The 20,317-nt window shown below is 47.7% G+C and overlaps 1 protein-coding gene across 2 annotated transcripts in view; it reads left to right on the plus strand.

The window, feature by feature from the left end:
• The first annotated feature begins 3,129 nt into the window (after positions 1-3,129).
• Positions 3,130-20,317, plus strand: part of SCUBE3 (signal peptide, CUB domain, EGF-like 3) — a 43,493-nt gene continuing 26,305 nt past the window's right edge. Inside the window, exon 1 of one of the 2 annotated variants that reach the window (XM_006860389.1) lies at positions 3,130-3,545. In XM_006860389.1, coding sequence (XP_006860451.1) covers positions 3,461-3,545 — 85 coding nt within the window. In that variant the 5' untranslated portion in view covers positions 3,130-3,460. The remainder of the gene's footprint in view (positions 3,546-20,317) is intronic. The other variant, XM_006860388.1, reaches the window with a different exon arrangement.

Here is a 20,317-nt window from a genome sequence, read left to right on the forward strand (position 1 = left end):
TTAGCCCACAGTGCCACACCAGGACTCCGGCTGTGGAAGTAATGAAATAGTAGCCTCCACCTTTTGAATGCCTACGTACTATGTGCCAGATGTTTTCCACACGTTATCTCATTTTATGAGCACCCTAACTTTATGAGATGCGTGCCCTTTTTCACATGAGAAAATGAACATTTGCTGAGATTGAGTAAGCTGCCTGAAGCCATACAACTAGAAAACAACAGAATGGGGATTTGAACTGCCGACTTTGTGGTTCATAGTCCAATGCTGATCCTAAAGCACCACACCAGGAGTCATTTTACAGATGTGGGGAAGCTGAGATGCAGAAAGAAAAAGTAAAGGCTCTCAAATACCTGACAGAGGTATCCCTAAGCAGGATGGGAATTGAAATACGTCTGCTCTGATGCCCCAGCCAGTCCTCTCCCCAGATACTTGAAGAGATGGATGTCAGAAGCATCCCTGAAGGCCCATGAAGTCCAAGAGCAAATTGCAACCCAGAGAGGCGAATGCAGGAGGCCCAGAGAGCACTGACTATTTTGCCTTTGCCAGTGAGGGGTGACCATGAGGGTACATGCCATTGCTTTTGCTGCATCACTTGCAAGAGCTATCTCCTTGTTCTCTCCTCTTCATCTCTCTGAATCACTGTCCTACTGTGAGTCCTGCAGAAGCAAATCGGGCAGAGGGCAACGTGTGCCCAATTTATAGTGCACAGTGTCAGAAACTCTGCCTCTGCCATGTTGTTGTTGTTAAGTGCCATCAAGTTCGTTCTGACTCATAGAGATAGGGTTTCTGAGGAACAGCTGGTGTGTTTGAACTGCCAACCTTGCTGATCCTACAGTGCCATATCTTCCAAAGGGCTGGGGTGTTTTGGACCAGACTCAGGGGACAGGAAACTGCCTTTTCTGTCCAGATTTGGAAGAAAGACTCATCTGGCCCTAGAGTAGCAGAGGAAAAGCTGACAGAATGAAAAAAAGACATCCATGCTCTCAGACACATAACAGCTTGTTAGGGCAACTTCCCAAGCCTCTGTCCCCCTAAACTAGGGCTATGTCCACATTTAGAAGGCCAAGAAATTACACTGAACATCAGGGATAAAAAGCCCCTGATGACCCATTAACCTTCCCCTACAGAATCCTCTGTGTCTACCTTAGCTGTGAGATAGAGGGTAGGCTGGGGGCATCCTTAGGGACCCAGAGGAGCTTACATTAGTGCCCAAAGCAAGGCAGAGAGAAAACAACGTAAAGCAGAGTACAGTCACCCTCCCTTTGCCCCATATAGATCAGGTATAGTCTGGCAGCCTTCAATTCTCTCTCTTTTTTTAACCATTCTCTTGTTTGGAAACGAGAGGGTGGCAAGTTCGCACTTGTCCCCCAGCCCTACATATAATTGGTGGCAGCAGGCAAAGCGGCTGTGAGGGGGAGGGGCTTCTCAGTGGAATGAAGGAGGGAGTGAGTTCTAGAGTGACAGGCTAGAGGGGACCCAGAGATCATCTGGAAAGACCTGTCTCTGGCCTCCACAGTCTCATGACCCACAAACTCCCATTTCAGTGGTCACCTCTCAGGCCATGCATCCCAGGCTTCCACCACTGAACAAACCCCATCCTTCTGTTTTTTCGATGAAGAAACTAAGGCCCATTGAAAAGTGACTTGCCCTAAGTTAATCTTTGTCCCCAGGATAAAGCTGGGACAAAAAACCCAGATACCTGTTTGTTTCCATCCTCTTTTTTCTACCAATCTCTAGTGAAGAAAGGGCTCAGCTGGGGCTTGAGGAGGTAGCTGACCACTGCCGTAGACTGTAGTAGCAAGGATTTAAGAACTGAGTTATCTTCAGGAAAGTCTGCCTCCCAGGTAACTGAGAGCTCTTTGAGACTAGGCTGGATCCCAACATCTCTTCTCTGCAGAAGATTGGCTCTGAAGTTAGGGCCTAGCAGGGTCTCCATCTGATTTCAGTCCAACACTCCCAGAAAGCCCCCATCACCTTTCCTCTAGGATGGGAAGAAAGAAGGCGCACACTGAGAGTGGGTCAGGAGGCAGGCAGCATTGATGGTTTGGAGACATTGCTCTTTCAGGCACTTTGTCCTCGTTTTAAATATATCTTTTCTCTTTCTTCTGCTGCCCCTGCAGTTGGAGGAATGGAGGGTCAAAAATGGATGGGTCTGGACCACGTTTTTAAACCTGTAATGTGGGTGTGTGTTTGCATACAGCCATGATTCTGTGGGTTCGCATTTGTCCCTGTGCTGAACTTAGGAATGTGGGTACATGCGAGCTCAGGTCTGTGTGGCTAGGGTGGCTCAGTGAGCTGTCTTAGAGGGCCTGCCCAGGACTAGCAGTTTTAGCAACGTTCAAAAGGAAGACTACTTTCTTCTTGAACCTGAGTTAAAGTGGACTTAGCCTGAGGAATGGAGATAGAGTCCTGAAGATGGACGTGTGGTGCGGGCTAAGCAAGGTCCTTTGGGGCTCTGTCATATGTGTCGGTGAGCATGCCTTAGTGCCGGTGAGTCCATGTCTGTCTCGGCCTCCGACGCCTCACGTCCTCTTTGTCTCCTCGTGGGGGTGTGCGTGCAAACCTGTGCCGCACGGCCCTCTTCGGGTGCCAAAGCGGGGGCGCACTTGCGCTCCCCCACTCTTTCCGCGGGGAGAGAGGCGAGCTGGAGCCGGGTGCTGTTTGGTCTGGAGTCGAGCGGGGTTTGCATTGATCCATTGATTGTGCGCGGTCTGCGCCTGACCTCCTTGCTCCCGGGGAAGCCGTCTCCATGGAGACCGGGCCCGCTCCCCCAGCGCCGGATTGTAAATTCCTGCAGGCAGCGGCCCGGCAGCCTGGGGAGGGGGCCGCCGCGCCCGGGCGCGCAGGGGGAGCGGTCGCTGCTCCGAGGCCCCATTTGAAAGAAAAAAGGGCACGAAAAAGGAGGTGGTGAAGGAGGAGGAGGGGGAGGAGGAAGAAAACGAAAAAGAGCGAAGAGAGGAGGAGAAAGAGGAGGAGGAGGAGGAGAAAGGCTAAGAAAAAGAGACGGAGCTTGAGAGAAAGAGCGAGAGAGGAAGAAAGAGAGGCAGAAAGGGCGTGTTTCTGGCGCGGTGTTTCTCCTCCCCTTTCTCAGGTCCCTAGCTCCGGCTCGGCGCGCTCTCCCCGCTGCAGCTCTTTCCAAGCGAAGCTGGGACTTGGGTGGGATTAGACGGAGCAGCCCCGCTGCCGCCGCCGCTCCAACTTGGAGAAGGCGGGGGTGCCTCTTCGTCAGCGGCGCCCAGCGCCCCTCGCCTTGTCTCGTTCTCTGCCTCGCTCTAACCAGTTCGACCGGGAGGAGCCGTCAGCATCGTGAGCTTGCCGCGGTCAGCACCCCTTGCCCGCAGCCCCCAGCCCGGCCCCGGCGGGGCTCCACCTCCCCTTCCCCCTTCGACGCACGGGGGCCCGACCAGTTTCCGTCCTCCCAAGACTGCGAGACCTGCCCCGGCTGTCCACAGCTCCAGCCATGGGCTCCGGACGCGTGCCTGGGCTCTGCCTGCTGGTCCTGCTGGTCCACGCCCGTGCCGCCCAACACAGCAAAGCTGCGCAAGGTAAGGAAGGAGGGGCCCGTGGCCCCAGGGCTGCCGGGGCGGCGGGGCCCGAGGGCGGGGGCGAGATTTCCGAGGGACAGGGCAGGTGCTGGGTTGCATTATGCTGTCAGGACGGGGCCCAGTGCTCCCGGACTCCCTGGCTGGGGACCTGACTTCTGGGGGCTGCGCCCGGGGCGAACGGCTAAAGGAGCTAGAGGTAGCACAGAGGAGTACGAAGTTAGGGGCGCGGTGGCCGAAATGACCATGCATCGTAGAATTCTGCTTCACTTCACTGCCACCCCAAGTCTCTTGAAAGATGTCTTTACCTCCACAGTATTAGAGTCTCCTCTTCTCTTAAACTTTGCCAGAATTTTAAAGTCGTGGCCTGCAAAGACTGAGAGACTGAAAACTTTTTAGCCACGCAGTAGATTTCTTCCTCTCACCCCCAACCCTTAGTTAAAGTTAAATCTAAATTTCAAAGTTGCTGTCATATCAAATGGAAAAATGTTCAAGAAAAAGAAAGGCTTTTATGGAAAAATCAACTCGTCTCTCACACTGGATGTTAGGGAGCTGAAGAGAAGGAAATTTTCTGTGACTGGCTCCCGGCTAGAATGTTGTGTTTCTGCCTCTTTTGGGGGAAATCTCTTTCGTCTTGCATGGCTTTCATTTCTTATCATAATATTTATTTATTAAGGCCTCGGGTTTCCAGTTCCATTTAAATCCAGGTCAGAATTACATTAAAATAACAAAGTAAAATTCCAGGCTCGGGAGCTCTGACAGATCCCTCTAGGAATTAAAGAGAGACCCGGGAGGCCCGCCCGCCCGCCCCCATCCCTGACCTCGGGCTCATCGCCTCATCAGTCCCAAAGCTGAGCAGTTTCATCTCATAGGCTGTGCTCCTAGAAACCACGCTGGTGTGAAGACAGTGCTCTTGGGGACAGTTTCCCCTCCCCCTTGACCTCTTGCTGCACCCCTCCCCCATCAGGTCCTCTCCAAGGAAGAGATTTATATAGACAAAAAGAAAACTTCTTCTGGCAAGGCATTGCCTAGAAGGATAGGATTCTGCCTATTGTCCAAGCTGGGGTTAGGAGGTGGCTGGGCCAGAAGGGGAAGTTGAACTTGGGAGTTGGGGAAGCCTGAGTGTCTGGCAGTGAGGTCACTGTGTCCCGGAGTCTGAGCGTTTGGTTCTTAAGCTGCTTTGGGTACTGGATGGGCTCCCATTCTGTTAAAGAGAGGTGCTCTATCATTGCCACCCTCCTCTCCTGAAACACTGCCTCTTCAGCAAACTCTCTCTCTAGCCTGCCCATTTCCAGAACTGGAGTCCTTGTCCCATACCAGATCCCAATCTCATGCCCTTCCAGCCCCAAACTACCCCTTTTCCTGTCCTGGTTCCAGACAGCCCACTTCCATCCTCAACTGGGAGCAGTCCCTCTCCCCTCTGTGGATTTGCTTGTGTTTTCATAAACAAAGCTGGCTTTTGTAGTGTGTGTTGACTTACTCATAACATGGAATTAGCTGGGGAGTTTAGTCTGAAAGAAGGAACAGATTTCGTGCAGTAATCTAGAGACAAGATAAGGGCCTCTTTCAAGTTGGAGCCAGTGTCTGTGGTGGCCTGGTGAGGTGGTGGGGGCTGGGGATAGGGAAGAGAGCAAGCACTATGTATCTAACGGGGTCCCAGGGACAGATGGAGACCCCTAGAGGAGACAGGTGCTATCAAGCCAAGGCTCTAAAGCCTGGGAGAGACTGGCCCATCGTTCAGGGACAGAAGGACTCAGGAATTCCTCCAAGGTACTTCAAGGCTCCTACATGCATTGGACACCCTGATGGGTGCAGTGGGAAATGCAGCCAAGGGTGAAAGCCCTTACCCTCTAGGAACTTACAGACTAGTGTTCTCCGCTGCTCATCTCAGTTCACCACCAACACTTGCTCTGACTGATCTTTGATTACTTGGTATTTTCCTTCCTTATGGTTCCTGAGTCTAACTTGGCATAACTGAAGCCCCTCATTTTAGCTACGTTTGACCCTTTGCTATTCAGGAAATCTATGAGATTGTCAGAGATTGCCTAACAACAGGTTTACTGATTTAAAGGGCGATCTCTATACCCAAATCCACAGGTTTACTGACTTAGAGGGCGGTTTCTAAACCCAAATCCACAGACAAAGACTACAGGAAAGATAAGTACGGACCGGCAGGACAACCTGACAACCTTACCCATAGACGGAGTGCAGCGGGCACCAGGAAAGCCCTCCTTGGTTGAAAATGAAGTTCTGACATGTCTTTAAAATGCAAATACCCTTCACTAGTATCTTACATGGAGTTACTAGTACTTTTGATATCTGGGTCTCTGTCCTTTTTCTCTGGTGAGCCCCACAATGGAAGAACCAAAGTAGTATGAAATGAGGAGGAAATCAAGGAAGGGAGCCCTAAGTTTGAAGGGGTGTGTGTGTGTGTGTCAGAGAGAGACCACAATCATCTTCCCATGGGGCAGGGGGAGGGATGTAGCTGATGCTAAGCATGAACGTGAATGTGTTAGTGCCTATGAGAACTGTGTGTGACTGAGTGGCGGGTAGCTTGTGGGACAGGGAGTGAGTGAGCATGAGTGTACATGGTTTTGAGTGGTTTTCAAGTGCCTGTCTATGTATTTTAAAGTAGACAGACTGGATAACCAAGATAATTGTTAACTTAAAAGCATTAATTTGCTTTGCTTTTTTTTTGGAGGCGGGGGAGAGGGGTGGCAGTGGTTAAAAAGACCTAACTAATCCTTAGGTAGGGCTCAGGTTTCAGCAGAATGAAAAGGTCTGGGATTGGGGGGTGGGCAGGGAAACTCGTCCCCTGTCCCCTGGGGCGGGCTCTAGTAGAGCCAGCCTAGCCATTTAGTTTACCTGGTTGTTTTCTTTCCTCATTAGGGATAGAGTTTTGATAGAGTCGTGTATTTAGACTTTCCAAGTAACATCAACTCTGGGCCTGAGAGCTTTCATCTGGAGGCAAACAGTATCTCTCTGTCTCTGTGTGTCTCTGTGTGTCTCTCTGGGTCTCTGTCTGAGTGTATGTGTGTGTCTCTCTCTCTGTTCCCCCCACCCTTCTCTTCCTCTTTAATGTGGCTGTTTCCTCTCCTCCCGTTTTCCTCAGCTCCTGTGGCCAGCTCTTACAGTGAGGGGACTGTTCCTCCTAGCCCCTCCCTCCAAAATATGAAATGAAAATCATAACTGTGTCAGTGGGTGAGGGTGGCCCCGTGGGCAGTCGGCTACTGCATGTGCCTGGTCCAGGCCACACTGGAGCGATAGATAGACAGACAGACAGACACTTACCCCCTCTCAGAGCCTAATCTTCAATCAGTTCCCTCTCACAGTCCCCTTCTATTTTTCTAGAAGGAGTGGGGAAGGAGGGGTTGACTGCTTAGAAATTCCTCCCGACTCCCTTTGACCTCTCTTCTCTCAATGACATGTTCTTGAGAGCTTGGGGAAAGCCTGCAGGGGTGGGGTGAGGGATGGGAGTAACAGAATTTTTTTCCTGCACTCCACCCCCACCCTTCACCTCCTTGAATCGCTGTAGGGTGAAATGAGAGAGGGGCTAGAAGACCTTGGCTGAAATTATTGCAGGCAGAGAAAGCAGAGAGTTATCAGCAATCCCCAAATGAGATTGTTTTCTGAAGTCTTCAGGAATCTGAGCGCCTAAGAACCGGTTTGAGATGTGAGCAGCTGGGACCTGTTGTAAAAGGAGCCGGCCCTGGGTGTGAGTTTGGGAATGTGAGGTGTGCATTCACGGGGCGTGTGAGCGTGCGTGTGCATGACTGGGTAAGGGGGTGCATTCAAGGGGCTCCTATAAGAGGAAGAAGGAAGCAGGGCAATATGTGTTTTGTTTTACTTGGAGAAGTCAAGAAGTGGAATGGCTTGGTCCCCAGTGCCTCAAACTGTGGGTGGGGGAAGGGAATGAATGGCTTTAGACCCTCATGAGCAGATGTGGGTGGAAGAGCTTGCTGCCTGAACCCCCACCACCACCACCAAGCCCCAGCTTCCAGTACTGGTCCCTGTGTGTCAGGGTGTGGGCCTCCCTTGACGTCCTATACTCCTAGCACATGACTGCTTATAAGAAAGAGTCCCTGTCAGAGCTGGAAACTGCAGAGCTGCTCTGAGGCTGGCAGTGCCCGCAAGAGGCCCAGACCTGGGGACGGCTTCTCTGGGCTCAGTGAGAAAGAAGAGAGGGAAGGTGACGGGCCAGCCTTTGGAAGAGCTGTGAAACCACGACCAATCTGGGGGTCGAGGAGGCAGTCACCTGGACAAAGAGGTGACATAGGCCCTTGTTCCTCCCAGATTAATCCTCCTGTCACCAGACTGGCCACTCTCCTCCTCCCACATCCACACAGTGCCAGTCCCAAATGGCATTGGCTGGCTGTGGTGCCAGTGGGTTTAGCAAAATGCAGAACTTAAGGATTTGAGGTCTCTAAGGAAATAATAGAAATTCTCTTCCTCACTTGCAAGTGTCTACAGGATCCCTTTCACGTCTGGGTGTCTGCTCCTCTCATTGAGATCCTTCTTGCTCAGGGTCTCCTGCAACCTGACCACCCCAGTCATTGCAGTTTGAATGTCAGACCCTCTGCTCCACTTCTCTTGCTCATCTAGTTTCTTGAATATGCTTCCTTTCTTCTCCCAAGTCTCTTGCGGCCTCAGGCTTCTGATGGGAAGCACAATGGCTCTATACAATAAGCACTGGGCTGCGAACTACAAAGTTAGTGGTTCGAGTCCACCAGCCGCTCCATGGGAGAAAGATGGGTTTTCTGCTCCCACACAGATGCACAGCCTCAGAAACCCTAGACAGGGTTGTTATGAGTCGGAACCAACTCAACAACACTTCACAATGACAAGTTGCCAATAATTCTTACTGTGTCCTTCAGTGGGGCTTCTGACTCTGAAAACAGCCCCTAAAGAACAAGCTTGTGAGTCTGAGTGTGTGTGTAACCAACTGAGCTGGGAAGTGGCACTGGATAGTCTGTGCTGGGCTGTGTCCTAGGCCCCACACCGTTTTCTCAACTCTGTATTCTGCCCCATCCTAGACATCCGCCCTCTTCAGACCAAGGCACCAGTTTTTAGTTTGTGAATTTAAAAAGCCAGTTGATGTCAAGTTACTTCCACTTTCTGATGACTCCTGTGTGTCAGAGTAGAACTGTGCTCCGCAGGGTTTTCACTGATTTTCAGTCCATCGTGAGGCCTTTCTTCTGCAGCACCTCTGAGTGGACTAGAATTTTCACCCATTGGGTTAGCAGCTGAGTGTGTGGACTGTCAGCACTACCCAGGGACTCCACTTTGGGAATGGATCCTATCATGGGGCTGCACGGGTGGGATGACACCCCCTAAAGAGAGCGCTGTGGCCTCCCGCCTATGGTTTTCCCTGTGGCTACAGCCACAGCCCTAGAGAGCTGTGAGGTTTGAATTCCAGAGTCCCAGGCCACAGGCTCTCCAGGTCTGGTCACTGATGGTGACAAGCTGAGGAAAGACATGCGCAGGAACTGTTGGGCCAGAGGGAAGGGCCAGGACAGTGAAACAGATTGCAGGAGTCCCTGGGTGAGGGTGGAGTGTCAGGGCATGTGACCACTGGGACAAGGGGGACCTTTAAAGGGTGGACCCCAGGGAGCAGATTTACAGAGAAGACGTTTGTACAAGTTTCTAATTATATTTATTTGGAGTTTTCCTCTGGTGGTTTGAAGCTGTTAACAGCAGGAACCTGTATCCCTGATGTTTGTTTTTGTTTCTAACCACCTGCTTGGCCCCAGCATAGTAGATCCAAGGGCAGGCGACACCTGCCTACTGCTGTCCTACCCACCCCTTCCTTACTGCAACCCTGTCTGCACCCACCATGGCATACTGCCCTCTGTCTCTGCCCACTTGCTCAGACTTGCCTTCCTCCCTCACTGCCCCCATGCCCAAAGTCTCAGGCCTGCTATTAATTTCCTACCAGGAGCATCCTAAATTTCAGTTCCATTCCAATCCATAGTTATTTGGAATGGTTGCATCATGCCCACCTGACTGCTGTGTTGGGATGTGAGGAGGTGCAGCAGTAATTGAGACATGGCTTCCTTCCTCAAGCGCTTCTAGAAGACAGTACACAGTGAGGGAGCACTGGACTGGGCATCAGTAGATCTGGGTCCTGACTCTAAACTAGCTGCTGACACCTGTTGAGATACACTCTCTAGACCCCAGTTTCCTCATCTGTATAATGACAGAACTGTTTGAGGACCAAATAAAATAGCTCTGCATTCTGTATGGAATTATACGAACCTGACGTTGACATTGTTTATGCTGTTTTTCTTTTTCAATAAATTTGGAGTTATAAGACTAGCTCTCCACTCCCCCACCCTGATCAGAAAACTGGAACCTGCAGCCTCTGCCTACTACCTACTCCCCTGCCCCTGACCATCCAGTGTCTGTCCTTTCTCTCCATCGCTGAACACTGGCCTGTATGTCCTCTAAGTCAAGGATGTTGTTTTTGTCCACATGGAGAGAAAGGTAATTTCTGTCTACTTAGGGCACATTCAGATGAGCAAAGAGCTTGCCTAGGCATAGGGAGGAGATCAAAAAGAACTCATCAGGGCCCCCTAATGGCCCCCTTCTCTTCTAATTGCCAAGCTCCAACTGCTTTTCCTGGCTACTCAACTGGGTGGGCTAAGCTTGTGTGAGAAGAAAGGAACTTTTTTAAAAAGAAGAAAGTGCTCCATCTACTCTCCTTAGGATCATTTGTGAAGTTTACTGTGACGTTCTCTCCCTAGGACTCCCTCACTCCTGCCCAAGCTTGGTCCAGGCTCAGGAGGGGCCCAGGCCCTAGCCAAGGTCACTGAACACAGCCAGTCCCAAACTGGGAAGATAGCCTGAAAAGCTGGAACTGGGAAGACAGACTCTTCCAATTTCCTAAGTTTCCATTTTGATGTAGCGCTAATCCACATGTGCACATATGTGGGTATGTGTGCACATGATAGGTTAGGATATCATGGCCAAAACCTGAGCTGGTTCTGTTTGGATGTTACTTGGATGTGGGAGACAGCACGGGAAACAGAAAAGGGGACAGACCAGTAGTAATGCATTGCTGGTCTCAGGTGGCCCCTGGTACCTCATCATCAAGAGTGTTAGCACTGAGGCTGGGGAACATCTATCTGGCAGGGTGATCTAGAAGAGATGCCCATAGCTTCTCTAGATGACTTCTAAGATCAGTCATAGCTTTGAGATCCTATGACTAATTGATCCCAGGTTTCTTCTGGCCCCAGCACTTAATCAAATGAGTGCCTTTAACTGGGTGTCTTCTGGTCTTGGAGTTTCTTGTCTTCCTACTCCTTAATTTAGGAATAAACTTCCTAGGATTGCTTTCCACCCATAAAAGTTGTGAGGTCGGGCAACATGGATATTGCCTACCTAAAATAGGGGGGATTCAAAAGCAAGAAGTGACTGGCTTACAAGCTTTCAAATAGGAACGTAGATCGAGAGGGCATGGAGGAAGGTAGAATCTGCACTGAGTAGTATCCAATCTGTCTGGGCGTGGCTTATGAAAGGAGATTCAGATAGGTCTCTTGTGATACAATAGTGAATAATTGTTATCAGTATTATTTGTGAGGGCTGGAAATGTAAAGGTCGACATTTTGTAGCAAGGACAGGAGTGATTAACTTTGCAGTCTAGGAGTGGAGGTCCCTGGGACCATCAAGGGAGAAGAGCAGAGAGCGGGACCCTACCCAGAGAAGCAGTGATACCAGAGATGGAGGTATAGACAATGACGTGGAGAGATGGCCGGCTGGGGACTTTAGACCCAGACAGGGTGAGGGGCTCTGTGCTGAGGAATGGGGGGGCAGGCTTGTAGGGTATAACCTTTGTTTGGTTGATGATGCATGGAGGGGATTGTAACCATGGCAATGAAACAATATACAATAGGATGAATGTAAATGTTCTCCCATGTAAACTATCACATAATTTACAATAAAACATTAAAAAAAAAAAAGTTGTGAGGTCACATGAGAGTAAAGAAGTAAGCTTTCTCTCTGAGGTAACAGAGGAGAGAGGATGCCACGGATATGGACCTCATTCAATCACCCATCCACCCACACATCCATCCATCCATCCATCTAATACTGGTCTACCTATCCATCCATCCTTCCATTCATCCATCCACTCATCTGTTTAACAAATATTTACTGATGGCTTCACCATATAATTAATCTCTTTTGTTCAATGCTGAATACCCAGCACCTGGCACAGTGTTTGGCAAGTTGCAGGTACTCAGTAAATATTGGTTGAATGGTTGAATGCACATGCTCAACTCTTATTCTAGCTGCAGCATGGCAGCTAAAATACTTTTACATATTCAAAGCCTTATAAGCTATGGCTTCAAGCAGCCTACAGCTCCAATAGGAAGTTTGATTCACCTACACTAAAAGTGAAATTATGTTAAATTATGGGGTTGACAAAGAATATTGAATATACCATGGACTTTCAGAAAAGAATGAATAAATCTATTTGGAAAGAAATACAGTTAGAATGCTCTTTAAAAGTGAGGATGATACTTTACTTGTCTCACATATATTTTGGATACGTTATCAGGAGGGCCGAGTCCATGGGGAAGGACATCATGCTTGGTAAAGTAGTAGTTGTTAAATGCCATTGAGTTGGTTTCCATTCATAGCTACCGTATATAGGATTTCCAAGGCTTTAAATCTTGGAAACAGAAAGCTTCATGTTTTTCCCAAGGAGCGGCTGGTGGACTTAAACCACAGACCTTGTGGTTTGAAGTCCTGTGCTGATTATATGGAGCCACCTCACTTTCTGGTAAAGTAGAAGGTCAGGGAGAAAAGAGAAAGAATCTCAATAAGGTAGATTGATCCAGTGGCTGAAACAGTAGGCTCAAATGATAGTGAGGAGGGCACATGACCGGAAACATTTCATTCTTCTGTACATAGAGGAGTCACAGGACAGGATCAACTTGATGGCACAACGAAAGTTAAATAACCATATAAGTCAGGGATTGGTAGGTGACCAGAGAACCTGCAATAAAAGCCATAGGAGTGCTGAGTAGCCAATCAATTGAAAGGCTGTTTCCTTGGGGCTCTGGCCTGCTCCCAATGTAATGGACACATGGGAAGGCTTGCTCTCTCTTCTGCTGTGGACCTGGAACGCTACGATTGTAAGCCATTTCCTTTATAATAAGCTTCTCTTCATATATATATGTGTGTGTATATATACACACACATATATATATATGGAGCTCTGGTAGCATAGAGGTTACAAATCGGACTGCGAACTGCAAGGTCGACAGTTCGAAACTACCAGCTGCTCTGCGGGAGAAAGATGAGGCATTCTGCTCCAGTAAAGATTTATAGCCTCAGAAACCCTGTACAGGGTCGCTATGAGTTGGAACCGACTCCACGGCATATAACCACCACTATATATATATATATATATGCCATAGGAGTTCAGGGAAAGAATAAATTGAAGAAGCAAGGCAATTACAGTCAGCTTCCTAGTGGTGGTACCTGAGCTGGGTCCTCAGTGATGGGTGATATTTGAAGACATTTAAGGATAAGAAAATAAGGGAATGAAGAAGACACTTCACACACCTTGAGCTACCCTGGCTTGGCAAGAAGGATGTCTTGGTCACGTGTCTTGATCATGCTTCAAACCACCAAGTTTGCCGACAAGCACTCCTACCCTAATTTTGGCTGTGGTAACATAAAAGGCAGGTTGGACTTAATCTGGGGATGTGTGCCTTACCTGCTCCTGCATTCCTGCTCATATCCACTTGTTATTTCAAAGCTGGACATAGGCCACATTGTGAAGTAGATGAAGTATTTCCTTGGGGAATCCTCCTGCTTCTCTTTTGGGGTCCACGTCTCCCTCCTCAGAAGGAATTTATAGGACCACCTAATATCATGCTTAAAGGAGCTCTGGTGGCGTTATGCATTGGGCTGCTAACCACAAGGTCAGCAGTTCGAATCTGTCAGCCTTTCTATGGGAGAAAGATGGAGCATTCTGCTCCCATAAAGATTTATAGGCTCAGAAACCCTGTACAGGGTTGTTAATGATTCAGAACTGACTTGCCAGAACACCACCACCACCACCACCATCATCATTATGCTTAAGGAGTGGGTCTGTGGGTTAGATGTTGGACTGCTAATCACAAGGTCAGTGGTTCAAATGCACCAGCAACTCCATGGGGAAAAGATGAGGTTTTCTGCTTCTATAAATATTTACAGTCTTGGAGACCTTGGAAATGATATAAGGTTGCTCTGAAGTGGAACTGACTCTATGGCAGTGGGTTTGGTTGTTTTGGTGTATCATCATACTTGGTAGGCTACCCTGAAAAGAGGAAGACCCTCAGTGAGATGGATTCCTGCAGTGACTGCAACAGTGCCTCAAGGATAGCAACAGTTGTGAGGGTGGCTCAGGACGAGGCAGTGTTTCGTCTGCTATGAGTCGGAAGCTACCCAATGACTTCTAACAACAACATATTATAATTAGGATCTCTGGGTGGTGCAAATAGTTAACAGCCTTGGCTGCTAATTGAAACGTTGGTGGTTTGAGTCCACCTAGAGGTACCACGGAGTCTTAGTGTAGTACTGTAGGATGAGCAATGTACTGCTAACTGCAAGGTCGGTGGATCAAACCCACCATGTTGCTGTGAGTCAGAACCAACTCGACAACACTTAACAATAATAAAGAGGAACCTCAGGAAAGGTTTGGTGAGCTGCTTCTTAAAAACCAGCCACTGAAAACCCTATGGAGTACAGTTCTACAGAACTCGATGGCAACTGGTATGTTGTAGTAATGGACCCTTTTTGGTCTTCCTTCTGGCCCTCGTATCCCCCATCCCCATTCATCTCTTTCTCCCTACATTTAGCAGAGCTTATGGAGCCCTGTTAGAAAATGACGCAAAACCAGAAGAACTGTCCAATGATGCTGGGAAAAGCTCCTGTAGCTATGGAACCTGTGTGTGCCTTAGTGCCCAGACAGCAGAAGGCAGGGAGGTTTCTGATCTTCCCGCCACTCTTCCCTACTTCAGCCTCTACCTCAGCTGAGATGGGAGATCTCCATCGCCTTTGCAAAGGAGAGTGGTGGAGAGCAGCTCTTTGGTTCCCAACTGGCCTCTTTCCCACTTCACCCTTTTCTTGGGCACTTCCAGCTAGGTAGACTCGACAGTGGAGCATGTAGCTTCAGGGATGTGTCTTCTAGAAATTCTTACCACAAGTGCTCCTGGTGCTGTGTTTTCCTACACTCGGCCCCACACTTTGATAAGGCAAGTATGAAGGGGTGAAGTTCATAAAGGGAGAAAATGGAAAGGAGGGATAATGTTATTATCATTAGATGCTATCGAGTCAGTCCCAGCTCATAGCAACTCCACGTACAACAGAATGAAACAGTGCCCGATCTTACGCCATCCTCACAACTGTTGTTATATTTGAACCCATTGCTGCTGCTACTGTGCCAGTCTATCTTGTTGGGGGTCTTCCTCTTTCTCACTGACCCTCCATTTTACCAAGCATGGTGTCCTTCTCCAGGGACTGATCTAAAGTACAGGAGATGAAGTCTAGGCATAATCACTTCTAAGGAGCAATCCAGCCGTACTTCTTCCCAAACAGATTTATTCGTCTCTCTGGCAGACCATGGCACTTTCAATACTCTTGCCAACACCGTAATTCAAATACATCGATTTTTCTATGATCTTACTGATTCATTGTCCAGCTTTCACATGCATATCAGGTGTTGAAAATACCGTGGCTTGGGTCAAGCGTACCTTAATCCTCAATGTTACATCTTCAATTAATTGAGCATTTACTGTATGTATGCCTGCATTGCAGCACTAAGTGCTTGATGAATATTAACGCATTTGATGCTTATGACAGCCCCATAGGGTGGTGCTCTTATTAGTCCTATTTAGGGAGGAGGGGCAGGCAAATTGAGAGACTGGCCAGGACCACATGGCATGGGTAGAACTGTATTTGAACTGGCACAGTGTCACTCTAGAATGCCTTCTTTTTACCTTCCCTTCACCACTCTGATGGATTGCTGTCTTTGGTTCTCTTCCCAGTTTGGGCCAATAGTTCATTTACATTACCTGGATTGGGAAAGGGAGACAACAACCTCACCCCGAGATCCTGATGCGCTGGTCAATATATAAAAAGTTTCTCAGGACTGATGATGTGCCCTGTAAACTTTCACTCAATCCACAATAAAAACCTTAAAAAAAAAAAAGTTCCCCAGGGAATTCCAGTGTGCAGGCAGGATTGAGAACCACTGGTCTAAACCAATCCATGCTCAATAGTATTCATGGGTTTATGGGGCTAGCTAGTAACCACCTGTGCCCTGAGAAGACAAGATAAGATGACAGTATGTCCTGCCATTACAGTTCTGGGTAGGCAGGTATGGTAGGAGGGACTTCTGGAAGTATAAGGGGTGAAAGGAGAAGATGCTAGCTATAACTTGGGGTCCTTTTCCACAGCTCTGCTGTAGGCCAGTTCTTCTTCAAAAGATTCCATGCAGGTATTTGAAGGGCCCCTTAAGCCAGATAAACAGTTGACCATATAAACAGAGCTTTCGGTATTAACAGAGCAATGTCTCCTAGACATTTACAAGCAGTCCCCTAGAACCAGGGACTCACCAGGAACAAGGACTCACAGGAAGAGCTTTTGGGAAGACAATTTGGGTACAGTATGACTAGAAGAGAAAAGAGTGCATTTCATATGTGAGGAAAGGGAGATGTGCAAATACTCAGAAAAGAGCAAGAGAACCGGTAAGCATGGCAGAGGGAGTAAGGAGGAGATAAAGTTTTCCAGAGTAAAGATTTCTGGAGAAAGCTAAGTGATATGATCAAGGAGATTGAGGGAGAGAGGTTCGATGGGGGGAGAAGCCAGGATCTTCAGACTTAACTTTGATCAGCATGAGGTTAGTTCTAGCTCTGGTGAGCACTGGTAGACTTGGGTTGTGGGGCAGGCATGGGAGACAAAGGGAGAAGTAGCTGAGGTGACCTGCTGCAGGCCATTATGAATCATGCTCATGCTTCTGAGATGGCCCCAGGAGAGGGTCTTTCAGATAAGTTTCCAAATTGTCCTGCTGGGGAAAGGATGGAGACAAGAATGAGAAGAGAGCTCAGAGCAGAATTAGCAGGGTGAATGTTAAACACTGGATTGTCTGATGCCAGGAAGAGAAAGCTGTGAGGGACTCCATGCCTGTGTTCAAGACTCACAAGGTGATCACAGGGAAGGCATGACAAAACCCAGAGGCATAACCAAAGAGACTGGCAAGCACTGAAATTGTACTCCTCTCAAAACATCTGGCACCCATTGAATAATCACCTCAGCTCAAAAATACCAATCAAGCTTATCTTTGACTCTTTTACTTATCACATAATGATACCACATGAAAATTACAATGGCACCTTCCTTGCTTTCACTGATGGAAGTTGGTCTAGGAAGTGCTCAGTCATTTCTCCCAGTTTCTTCTCTTTCTACACTCAACAGAGCAAGATCACATAGTCTGCCTTGATCCGTGGAAGCACTCAAATAAGAAAGCATTAATTTTAGCTTGCTCTCACAACTGGCAATGGAGCCTGAGATGGTTAACAGAAGTGGTGTGCCCCTTCAAGTGGCACCCAAGTCATCATCTCTGCCATACCTTAGACACACCTCTGGATCAGCTAGTCTCTCCTCTTGCAGAGAATAAACAAGAGCAAGTAAGACTAAGTACTGAACCATGTGAAGATTGAAATTAGTCATTAAAAGTATTTTATCTCCTGGAAGGCTTACAGGAACCTTGGGTAGTGCAGTGGGTTAAACATTGAGATGCTAACCACAAGGTCAGTGGGTCAAACCCACCAACTGCTCTGTTGAGGAAAGATGAAGCTATCTGCTCCTATAAAGATTTATAGTCTCAGAAACCCCAAGAGCAGTTCTGCCCTTTCCTATATGGGGCCTCTGTAAGTTGGAATCTCCTTGATGGCCATGGGATTGGCTTTGGTTTAGAGGACATATATGAGATGTGGGAGCAGAGAGCATGGACTGGGACCTCTAGGTGCCTTGTCTTTCTTCACATGTCTAACTACTCAGAATTTTGTCTTCTTTTCTCTGTCAAATTCTAATCCAACTTTCAAAACTCTGCTTGAATCCCACTCCTTGAAGAGTCTTCTCAGTCCACCCAGGGACAGGGGTACCCCTTATTCAGAACTCCTAGATGAATGCTGTCCAGAAGAACTCATTACAATGATGGAAATGGTTCATGACTGCACTGTCCATTCTGATACCCACTAGCCACATGATGCTGCTCAACACTCCACATGTGGCTAGTGCAGCCATAGTTAAATACTTATCTCAAGCTTCTAGTTATTGTGGCGCTGTGGGTTAATGCGCTGGACTGCAAAGTTGGTTTGAACTACAAGTTTGTCAGTTCAAGCTCACCAGTTGCTCCTTGGAAACCGTATACAGGATCGCTGTGGGTCAGAACCTACTCGACGGCACTTAACAACAACATCTACTATGTATATGCCAGACAGTGCATTAGGCATTTCACACAGATGAATTCCCTGACTGCTCACAGCCTCTTATGAGGAGATATTGTCTTCCCTGTTTAAAGGGAAGGAAATAGAGAATCCAAAAAGCCTCCCTAGAGAGTAGTAGAGCTGGGTTTGGTTCCAGTGTGTGACCTTTCTAACATAGTTCATTTCCCAATTCAGTGAACCTGTGAGAGAGCCAGAACTTGATAGAACTGCCTTGTTGCTCTGGGTCTTTCAAGTTTTCCATCTTTGACAGGGCACCGTTGTATCACTTTTTAAAAACTTTTTATTGTGAATTGGATAAAGGTTTACAGAGCAGAACAGTGCACACACATTTTGTTTCATTTCATTGATTGTCATCCCCTCAGTGTACCCTCACTTATCCCACTTCCTCCCTGTGTTTCCTGTTTCCGTTCCTCCTTCTTTTTGAACCCTTCTGAACTCTGTCCTTGGGATAAATGCTGCCCTTTTGATCTCAAATGATTGATTATTCGTAGGTGTGCTTACCTTCCTAGTGTTATTGCTCCCCTTCTAGACCTCTCTGTGGTTTGGTTGAAAACTGAGCCACAGGAGTGAGTTCAGTCCCAGACCTGAAGGGTGACTAAGAGCCATAGTCTTGGAGGTATAAACTTTTTTTAAAATAAGAGAATGGGAGAAGAGGGCCGGAGACTATGGGTACGGACAACTCTTTAGGGTTTTAATGGGGAGTAGAGAAGGTGCTCTGGTAGCGTAGTGGTTATGAATCGGGCTGCTAATCTCAAGGTTGGCAGTTTGAAACTACCAGCTGTTCTGAGGGAGAAAGATGAGGCTTTCCGCTCCTGTAAAGATTTGCAGCCTCGGAAACCCTGCGCAGGGTCACTATGAGTCGGAACCGACTCCACGGTACTTAACAACAACAAGAGGAGGAGGGCAAGATGCTCTGGTAGCATAGTGGTTACGAGTCCAGCTGCTTAACCTCAAGGTCAGCAGTTCAAAACTACCAGCTGTTCCTCAGGAGAAAGATGAGGCTTTCTGCTCCTGTAAAGATCTAAAGCCTCAGAAGCCCTACGCAGGATCCCTATGAGTTGGAACTGACTCCATGGCACACCACCACCAGAGGAGGAAGGCAGCGACTGGAAGAGGGCAGGAGGACATGGTGTAAGGACAGTGCTTAGTTTTTTTGTTTTATTTTTTTTAGGGTCAACTAAATTCTTTTTATTGTGATTTGAGTGGTTTACAGAACAAATTGCTTTCTTTTTCTTTTTTTTTAAAGTGTTTATTGTGAATTGAGTGATAGTTTATATGGGACAACACCGGTTTTACACTCATCATTTCATTGCAATGATTACAGTCTTCTTTGTGCATGATCATTCAACAGTATTTTTGCTTCTATTCCCTCTGGGTTTTGTTTTGTTTTTTTGCGGGGGGTGGTATGCACACACAAAAAATATATAATCATTTAAACAACCAAAGGGCACATTCTGCAAGCCTGCCTCCTGACCACCAGCAGCTGGCCATCAGCACACAGCCTTTCTCTTTCCTTGAGTCTAGAGTCCTTGTATCACTTTTCTTGCTTTTCTGACAGTGTTCTGCCTTACATAGGTCTGTGTTTCACAGATTTTACTGTATTATTTTCTCCCCATCAATTGGATAAACTGTTTCTCCACTCTGCCTCTTAACATTGACAGGTGCCCCTCTGATGAACTAGTCTTCCATGCCCCCACTTCTCTCACTTTGGAATGACTTCACAGGGAGGACCAGCAGGCATAGAGGAGTAGAAGAGTGTTAGTGGATGGAGTGCAGAGCATTAAGCAACCCAGAGGATTTGAGGTGTTTGGGGACACCCTTCCAAATTTCAGTTTCTCCTTAACACTAGGTGGCTTCAGTCTTACCTTTCAGTGCTTCTTGAAATATGGGAGCAGGGGACAGTTAACTGCTTCAAACTAGGGTTTACAAGTGTGTCTGTACATTGGGGAGATGACTGGTCTACTCATTCATTCATTCAGTAAAAAATATGTAAAGCACCTTGGGGATTTCAGTTCAATAGGTCTGTGATGAGGGTTGACTATCTGCATTTTAACAAAACCCAGATGATTCGATGGTCCACAAATCACACTTGGAAGTCTGACTGTATTGGTTCCAAATCTCATCTCACTTACTCGCATGTTGCCATTTATAAAAGGAGACTTCAAAAAGTTCATGGAAAAAATGGAATTAAGAGAGAATGTAATTCTGCCATGAACTTTTTGAAGCACCCTTACCCCCACCCCCATATATACAATCTTGGAATTCCCATTACAA

This window comes from Chrysochloris asiatica, unplaced genomic scaffold (assembly GCF_000296735.1).
Source record: "Chrysochloris asiatica unplaced genomic scaffold, ChrAsi1.0 scaffold00038, whole genome shotgun sequence".
Taxonomy (NCBI): Eukaryota; Metazoa; Chordata; class Mammalia; order Afrosoricida; family Chrysochloridae; genus Chrysochloris; species Chrysochloris asiatica.